The sequence below is a fragment of the Otolemur garnettii genome, unplaced genomic scaffold (assembly GCF_000181295.1).
Source record: "Otolemur garnettii isolate 467f Iridium unplaced genomic scaffold, OtoGar3 scaffold00072, whole genome shotgun sequence".
NCBI lineage: Eukaryota > Metazoa > Chordata > Mammalia > Primates > Galagidae > Otolemur > Otolemur garnettii.
In genome coordinates, this window is record NW_003852467.1 from 9,828,167 (window position 1) to 9,837,947 (window position 9,781).

The 9,781-nt window shown below is 45.4% G+C and overlaps 1 protein-coding gene across 1 annotated transcript; it reads right to left on the reverse strand.

The window, feature by feature from the left end:
- Nucleotides 1-8,256: 8,256 nt before the first annotated feature.
- LOC100953159 (melanoma-associated antigen B10-like) lies at nucleotides 8,257-9,291 on the reverse strand. The gene has a single exon (XM_003793770.1). It carries the CDS (start codon nucleotides 9,289-9,291, stop codon nucleotides 8,257-8,259), a length of 1,035 nt encoding a protein of 344 aa, XP_003793818.1.
- Between the last annotated feature and the right edge of the window lie 490 nt (nucleotides 9,292-9,781).

A 9,781-nucleotide genomic window follows, 5' to 3' on the forward strand; every position in this document is an offset into this window, starting at 1 on the left:
GCACCCCCACTCCCCTGCCACGTTCCTCATGCACCCCACCCCAAACACATTCCTCGTGCCACCACAACAATGGCAGAAGCCGGAAGCCAGTACACCGCCATGTTGGTCTCTGGGGGCAGAAGGGGCGGGGCTCCACGAGGCCCCCTCTTTTCCGAGGGAGGGATTCCCCACAGACCTCCCTCAGGGTTTTCACTTTTACTTTTTGATTCTGGCAACCCTGCCTCTGCTGGTATGAAGCCAACAACACTCTGGTCCAATACCAACATCTCCCTGCCCACTGCCCCAGCCCCCAACCCTCACCTCCTCCACCAAGCACCCCCTCTCCACCCTCTGCCCATTGTCGTCTACTCAGGGGGAATTTAGAAAGTACTCAGGGCATTAGACAATGCAGATTTGGGATCTGTCAGAACTTATAGCAGGTATAGATCCCTGAGAGTCCCTCTAGTCTGAGATAGATGTCTCCCCACATCTAACTCAGCTCAGAGTCCTTACTTGATTCCGAGCAGGATCGGCAACTCCTCCCTTAGTCAACGCCACGCCACACCACGGTTTCTTTGAGACCACGGAGCGGATATCAAGTGCAGTGCTTCCGGCCAACCTTGCTGGGGGTCCCTGAGGGCTGACAAGAAGGCGGCTCTGAGGGGTCCCACACTGTTGTTAAGTGCAGGATTCTCTTAAAACTCATACAGGGGTCTTTTATTGACTACAGGCTGGTGTTCTTCCCCCGTTAACCGGTTAGGAGGTATTACAGCAAGGCACATCACTCCCCCAGTTTCTAGAAGGTGAAATGAAAGAGGTCTTGAGCCTCACAGCAATGACAGGTGCTCCCAAAGCTGAGGGCAGTAATGGGCCACAGTTACCCACGTCAGTTTATGTGGACTTTAGGGCCAATACCTAATGGGTCCCTAGGGTCCAATGCCCTCACCCTCTTGAGTCCCCAGAGGGGGGATTCAGAGGGGCAATACACCAGTCATGCCCTACTCACCGTCTGCCTGGATTGACAGTAAAGACCGAAACTCTGTGGGGACCACGCTCTTCTACTGTGGCAGTCCCCTCAAATGCGCTTAGGAACTTTGTATTGGCTCTAAGGCCTGGAACGCCTCCCTTTATGACCTGATGCTACCCACCTCCAGTCAAGGCGTTCATGTCCCTGAGATTCCAGAGACAGAATTCAGCGGAAACCATTTTTATCCACCACTTCCTGGAAATTCCCAGTAGCGATGGCAGAGGTGGGAGTCTATGTGAGCACCTCTATTCTGTAGTGAGTGAATTCAAGAGTGGGACCCTAACTCATGAAAAAAATTAAAAACCAGGCAGCGCCTGTGGCTCAAAGGAGTAGGGCGCTGGCCCCATATGCCAGAGGTGGCAGGTTCAAACCCAGCCCCGGCCAAAAAAAAAGAAAAGAAAAAAATTGAAAAGCTCAGCCCAGCTCACGGCGAGCGCCTGTAATCCCAGCAGCTTTAGAGGGTGAGGCAGCAAGATGCCCACAGCCTCAGTCTGAGATTGCAGTGACCTACGATGCCATTGCACTCTGCTCAGGGCATAGGGTAGAACTCTGTCTCAAGGAAAAAAAAAAGGAAAGAATAAAAAACAAGGCAACTGTGTGCTTATGCTCATCCCAACCCCCAAATTCCCTTAAAAAAAAAAAAAAGAATATTCACCTTTACTTCTTTTAGGATCTGGGATTCCTCCCTCTGCTTACCCAAGTCTGATACACTGGTTCTAACTTCACATTTTTAGATTTTATTACATCTACCAGAAATCAAATGATGATTTTGAGGATGCCTAGTATAGAATCTATTGTTTTTAATTTTCTATTTAATCACATTGGGATTATTACAACAGTCAAGATACGGCTTTATTATATATATATATATACACATATATATATATCTGTCACCCCTGTAATTAATTTTAAAACACCCTGGAAATGTTTGCATGGTGGACCAGACCCTTAGACTACTTGGTATTTTATAGGAACAGGCTGTCAAATGCAGTTGAAGGACATCTTTCTGCTGTTCTACAAACCCATTCGGGAAAGTCGTCCAAATCACCACCAGTTCGCCCACCTTCACTCCTCCTGGTGCTTCTTTACCATATGTTGAACTTTGGATACAAGTCACTGACTACCATCTGCCCTGGGCTCTCTGGACTTGATTTAGCTTGTGATCTCCCCTGTGGATTCTGAAATTTGTTCTAGCCCCAGGTCCTTCTGATGTTCTTCACACACTGAGGTTTTCCTGTCTGGACCCATTTCCTTGACCCTGGTCATTCTGACTAAAGCTTTCTTCTCAAAGTAAAGAGAAATGCCTTAATGACATATCAGAACTCCAAACCATGTGTCCCCAGGTGTCTAAGACATCATTGCAAAAGTCTTACTTTATATAGGTGAGGGATTAGATTCATTTTCTGTTCAACCTACTTAGAAAACAAGGAAATACAGATTATAATAACAGTGAGACAATATATTTTCTTTTTTTTTTTTGAGACAAAGTCTCAAGCTGTCACTCTACATTGAGTGCTATGGTGTCACAGCTCACAGCAACCTCGAACTCTCAGGCTTAAGCGATTATTTTGCCTCAGCCTCCCAAGTAGCTGGGACTACAGGCGCCTACCACAATGCCCAGCTATTTTTTTGTTCCAGTTGTCATTTTTGTTGCTGTTGTTGTTGTTTGTTTGTTTAGCTGGCCAGGGCCAGGTTCAAACCCACCACCCTTAGTGTATCTGGCCAGCTCCCTGCCTACTGAGCTATGGGTGCTGCTGAGACAATATATTTTCAATCAAGGTCCAAAGTTTAAAAGGTCAAGGGTACATGTGAATCTTTCTAAATGTAGAATATAAATGTCTTAACACAATAACTAAGAAAATGCCGTGAAGGCTATGTTAACCAGTTTGATGAAAATATTTCAAATTGTATATAAAAACAGCACACTGTACCCCATGACAGTATTAATGTACACAGCTATGATTTAATAAAAAAAAAGTCAATAAAATAAGATGCCCGTGAGAGCTTAATTCACGTACACTAATATGTGAGAATATGCATTGGTATATCATTAATGGAAAAGAATAATATCTGAAATATTTATAAAAATTTACAATGATCATATGACATTCTTTCTACTTTAATGCAGTCTTCGCTTTCCATATCTTTCCTATAATAAAATGTGTACATTTGCCCAATAATTAATGTTATCAAAAAGCCCCCCAAAAACAGATGCTGGCATCGATGTGAACAGAAAGGTACACTTACACACTGCTAGTGGGACTGCAGACTAGTACAATATAGCTTTTTGGGGCAGGACACAAATATAAGAGGGTCCTTACCTAACATGTATGTAACCTGCTTCTGTGTACCTTCAATGAAGGTTACCTTTGGGAACGAATTGAATTTTATAGGAAACAAAATTGTTATTTATTTTTGGCATTGTTAGAATTTTCTGGCAACAAGAAAATATGCGCTATTTTCTTCATAATGAAAATATTTAATTCAGACTAACAACAAGATTAGTCGCTATATATTACACAGATAAAGTATGTATGAGATGTAATGGGAAAAGACTCAAAATTAAATGTCTTAACACAATAAAAGTTTATTTCTTATGCAAATAAAATTTGATGTAGATTGATATGTGGCTCCATATCTCAATACAGGTTCTCTATGTTTGCTGATGAAGGGAACAGAAAACGTGGAAGTGGCAGATTGGCTCTCAGATGCGTTGGTTTGAAGGGGAAGAACATGATTCTGCTCAGATTTCAGTGTCAAGGGTAGTCATGAGACTTCCTAACTACAAGCAGACTGGTATTTTAGCCTCCATATGAACTAAGGATGGAGAACAAGTCACAAAGTGGATGACCAGTTGCAGTCTCTCTAATTAACTGTTACATAGTAAGTGTCCAATAGAAAAATGTTATATATATTGGTTGTAAGAGGTGTTGCAGAGGTGTTCTTTTGTGCCTATTATAAGCACAGAAGACCCAAACTTTGGGAGGGACCTTGTCACTCCCAGAGGTTTTTTTTTTTTTGCTGTTGTTTGAACAAAAAGGGGTCCTCAAACTTTTTAAACAGGGGGCCAGTTCACTGTCCCTCAGACTATTGGAGGGCCAGACTGCTGGCCCCGGGACGAGTCGGCTGCTAAGCAGGACAGGCAGCAGCGGCAAAAACACCCAGCGGGCTGAATAAATGTCCTAGGTGGGTTGCATGTGGCCCGTGGGCCGTAGTTTGAGGACGCCTGGCACCACAGCAGAAGTAGATAGAGGAGAGAAGCTGGGTGTGGTGAGGTTGGGTGAGCCTGGAAGGCTTTACAAAGCTTTGGCAGAGTCAAAGGCCATTTTCCCATCTGCTAGGGAGAGCTTCTGGGAAGATGGCCGAGGCAGCCTCACCAAACAGGGATAACTGCTTGTGAGGAATGAGAACTCCCCTACTGGCTATCAAGAGTGGGCTCTGCCCATCCTGTGCTACTCTTTCCCTCTGGTGACTGGGAGCAAACCAACACCTGAATGGCCTGCTCTTACTTGCTGTGGTGCCACAAGCTGGGATCTGCCTCACCAGGGGACCTGTCTTAGTTTAACAGTGTGGCTTTGAGGCTTTGTGAAAGGTGTAGGTGGTGGCACCCAGAGAGAGACCGGAGCAGAGACGTTCAGGCCAGGTTTATGGAAAGGGGAGGGTGACCCACCTGGGCAGTGCAAGGGTGGCATCTGCACCCAGGGCAGTTAAAGATCACTTTTATGTGGAGCCATAGGGGGTGGGCAAATTCCACAGTTTGCCTGTAAAGTTAGGGTTTGGGGCACAAACTTCGGGGGAGAGAGGGTGCTAGCCAGATCTTTTGTGTTTTTGTCTTAGGAGGAGAGGAGGAAAGGAAAGGGTTAATGTGGGCTGCGTTAGGGCCCCCCCCCCAGCACTTGGCAGGACTCCAAGGTTGTTTTCCTGGGTAGGGAAAGCCACTGGGAGGAGATTCAAAATAGGATCTCTAAACTGGGAAGGCTGCTTGTGGGGAAGGGGCTACAATTCCCCAGTTGATTATTGGGAGAGAGCCCCACCTCTCTTGTGTTATCCGTGCCCACTGGTGTCTACTTGTAAATGGATGCCGGACTGTGCTGCACTCAGTAGCTATGATGTCTAGCCAAAGGACCCACTTTGGTCTGGCTTTCCTGTGGGGGGTGGACGATCCCCCAGATCGCTGTATCTCAGACCCCCACTGTATGCCCCATCAGTTCCGCATGTAGACCCCCTCACTTCCTAGGTCTACCTCCTGAATCATACACCCTGGTGTCCCCTTGCAACCCACTTGAGTCCTGGAGGGCACAGGATCCAGCCTGTATGTCTGACCCACTGGTGCACATCTTCAGGAAATGCAGGGAGCTCCAAGATCAGGCACCCTGGATTTACGGCAGGGCCTCAAGAGTAGGGGGATGGGTCCCACTCTCTGTGGAAACCTCATACTGGAGGATGCACCAGCTGGGGAGAGGTGGCCACTCCCCAGATTCTTGGCTCAAACTGTTCTCTTGGTTGTAGTGGGTAGTGGAAGGACTGGGGCCGGGTGGAGAGGAATAAGACTCTGAATGGCCCAAATACCTCCCACCAGGCCCCACCTCCAACACTGGGCATCAAATTTTCAACATGAGATTTGGTGTGACCAAGCATGCAGACCTTATCAGAGGTATTCCACTATGAGTTATCTAACAGACAGGGGACATTTTTAAGAAGTTGGAGGCTCGAAGTCAGGAGAAAGGAAGATTACTCTGGGCTTTTTTCCCACACAGAGAGTAAAATGTTGCCTTCATGGAATAAAGTAGGGAAAGAGCTGGATGCAGGTCAGGATCCAGATTTGAGCACCAGGGCCCACTGGGACAGACTAGGGAGGGGAGCAACATAACTCAGGAAGTGCTGTGTCTGGTCTCATGTGCCATCATTTGGGCAAAGTCAGCTCTCAAAGAACACCGGGGCTAGTAGGTAGGGGTGGGTGGACCTTTGGCAAATGAGGCCCAGAGGCAGTCCTCAAATGGTGTTTAATTCTTTTTCTCTTTTAGGTATTATACCTTAAATACTAAATTGGTATTATGTTGGGGATTGGCCCCAGTTTCCTTTTTTTCATGGTCTAGCCATATTGTTTAGTAATGAGAAAAGAAATGAAGAGACAGAACATTTGCATGATGCCCTGAGGAGTTGAACAGTATGGGCTTTCAATGAATTCAGATTAGAATTCTAATTCTGACACTTATGAGCCATGTGAAGTCAGGAAAATTGCAAAGCTCTATGAGGCTCAAGTTCATTGTGAAGTGAACTTGTGGGACTCCTGGGATATCTGTAATGTATGAAAGCCCTTGGCACAATGGATAGAATTTATTGAATATTTAATAACGGGCATTTATTACTATTAGTATTTTGACCTCAGACTCTACCAAAATGTACTCTGTGATTTTTTTAAACCAAGACATGTCAGAGAATGTGCACCACTCTGTGATAAGCACACAAACCAGCCAAAATGCTGCTTAGTAAGTAAAACCAAGCTATAATACTATGTAAATTTGAGGTTTATTGTGTGAGTCTTCCCCACTTGGATGCATTTGAAGGCTCCTAGAATTTGTGTCAAGGACTAACTCGTGGCATCCTTTCCAACTGTCCTTCCATCCCAGCCACCTCATTTTCATTTGTTAATAATTTATGCCTATTAAAACTCTAGCTCTCACTTAGGAATTTGCCAACTTACACTCAAGATAATCTAATAAAAGGCCCTGTTAATATAGTGGGCTTTATTCCCAGGCCAGGACAAATACTGTCAGCAGCTTGGCTTCTGAGCACACTCATGTTAGGTGGTAGCACCCTTATTTTCTTAGAAATTCCATGGAATAAATGTGCATAAAATACAGTTTGTGCACTGTTACCAACGGCACTGGAAAAGGATGCAGGACACCGATTCCTGCCTTATGAGGATTCCTTCTCGTTTAGCCATAGCCCCCAAATAGCTGCTGAATAAGTTCTCCATTCCAGGAGTTAGTCTTTTAACTCTGGACACATGGATTTGCTGTCCTACCCCTGCTTACCACTCCCACAGCCTTGACCCACCCATAACTTACCTTAACACTGACAGATTTGCAGTTTCTGAAGGCCCTAAACCCATTTGGCTCAAGGCATTTGCACTTGACTGCTCTCATCTGGATCCTCCCACCTTCTTTTGCCTTAGAGCAAAAGTCCCCAACCTTTTTGGCACCAGGGGCTAGTTTCACAGAAGACAATTTTTCCATGGACTCGGCTGGTGGGGGGTGGCGCGTGTGGTTTGGGGATGATTTAAGCTCATTGCCTCTCCATATCATAGGGCATTAGATTCTCATAAGGAGCATGCAACCTAGATCCCTTGAATGCACAGTTTACGTGGTTCAGGCTCCTATGGGAATTTAATGACACCATGAGTGGCATCTGATGAGCAGCAGAGCTTAGGCAGTGATGTGTGTGATGGGGAACAGTTGTAAATACAGATGAAGCTTCACTTGCTCACCTGATGCTCAACTTCTGCCATGCAGCCAGATTCCTAACAGGCCAAGGACCAGTACTGATCTGCAGCCCAAGGACTGGGGACCACAGTCTTACCTCACCATGTTCCTTACATGACAGCTGCTCTTAGACTCTAAAATTCAGTGGGAGAAATTGGGTCTTGTTTATCCCAGCAGTCTGTCTGGCTGATTGGACAGAGCCTTCTAAAGAGATGACACTCGTTGAGAAATAAATGAGACAGTGTGCAAGAAGTCTAATTTATTATAATACACTTTCTCCAACATTTTCTAGTAAGTTCGTTATATCCAAGCACATATCTCTTAACTTTATAGTTGTTCAGAACACACTAAATGTGATAAAGAAATGCAAAATTTCATCATCTTTTACTTGTTTCCTCCTCTGTATCTTAATCCCATATAACTGCCAGCTCCTTTCACATTTTCAAGAAAATTAATCCACTACTATGTTATCTTGTTCACAATCACTAAGTAAAGATGCAAAATTTCCTTATTTGTTCTATAAGGTAATAAAACTGTTACACTACAAAAGCAACAACAAATATATAACTTGCTTCACTCATAATTGTAGATTTTGAAGCTATTTTAAACCTTGTATTCAAAGAGACAATATTTAAAAAATCTAAGTTAACACATAGAACAAGAACACACATTATAAACTATGTTGTCAACAGCCTTAGCCAACCCTCCACTAGTGAGAACATTAGTAGTCCTCTTCATAACACAATAAAGACTCTTCTTCAGACTTCATTTAGGGCTGGATGGAACCTTGGAACGTGCACTGGCCATGGCAGCAGTGCGAGCTTTGGCTGCAGCTCTGGCTCGGGATCTCTCTTCCTCATCTTTCAAAGCCTCTTCATACCAGCCTGGATAGGCACTTGGGACGGTATCATGGATCTTGGCCAAAAACTCAAGGACTTTCATCTTGCTGGTTTCGGCATAGGATCTTGGGCCCCACAGGAATTCATAGCGCGGGGGATCACTGTTGGCCACCTGCCGGTATTCCAGGTATTTTTCTTTCACCAAATCTTTGGTGAGTAGCTTCCTGGGCTCTCCATAGATGAAATGCTTCCTCCCGTCGTATACCCCCATCATATTTAGCACTTCCCAGACTTGCTCCTCAGTGGCACGATTGCCCTTTGTGAAGATCACACCCAGGACTGTCATCAGCAGGCCGGTCTTGGGCACACCTCTGATATCACCGCTTCTTCCATCACAGCCTAGCTCCAGCTTGTTGATGAGGACATAGACATTCCTGTTGGGATCCACTTCTTTCATGTCAAGGCCAAACACGAGCTCCAGGTGGTCAGAAGCTCTCCTGAGGATTTCAGAGAAGTGATTCTTGTACATCTGGATTACATTTCTCAGCATATCTGCCTTCGTAATGGGCTCTTTCATTTGATACTTGTACAGCAAGTAATGCACCAACATAGCAACCTTCCTTTCTAGAGGGCCTCTGAGATAGTACAGAGTGGCCTCTCTGCCCTGTGAGGCACTCGGCCTTTCCTCAACTTGGTTGCTGGCACCTTCATCATTAGATCTTGCGTGTGGAACAGCTGCAGCAGCGGCAGCAGGTGGCCCACTCTCAGCTTCTTGCTGCCCTCCAGGTGCTTCAGTAGTAGATGATTTCTGGAGAGTATCTCCGACTTGAGGAGAGGAGGAAGAGGGAGACTCTTCTTCTCCTTCCACATTGGCTTGAGCACCTGTCACATCTCTGGGTTCTTCTCTAGCCTGGCGGCGTTTCTCACGAGCACGGAGCTTACTTTTCTGACCCCGAGGCATGATGACCCTGGACAGAGATAGTTAAGTGGGACAGACAGCAAGTATTCAGTGACCTGAACTAAAGAACATGAAATGATGTGATCCCCTTCAGAGATAACCTAGAGAAACAACCTTGATTTTATTGAAAGCTGCCTCTGCAGGTTTCCTTGAGGGTACTGCTCACAGAACACACACACTCCTATTCTCTGATAACCTCTTCCCTTTAGGATCCTGTGGAAACAACTAAAATGTGTATGACTGCAGCCCTCCAAACTTACCAGCATTTTACCAGGACTAACAGTGTCTGGCAGGTCCAATTCTGAAGTAGAGGATGTCTCTTTTAATTTGCACTCAGGGCCTCCACTCCACTATGACTTCTGGTCAGATCTGTGATCTCTCTGCTTAACTGTTTTGATGCTGACTCCCTCCTTTCAAAGTGCTCATATTCCTCCCTGACTCTTTGGATGAGGAATTGAGGGGGAATGTCATCTGACAACATCTGCAAGGGGAT

Bases quoted from the DNA above. Each gene is read 5' to 3' on its own strand.
- LOC100953159 (XM_003793770.1), bottom strand. From the start codon at position 9,291: ATGCCTCGGGGTCAGAAAAGTAAGCTCCGTGCTCGTGAGAAACGCCGC.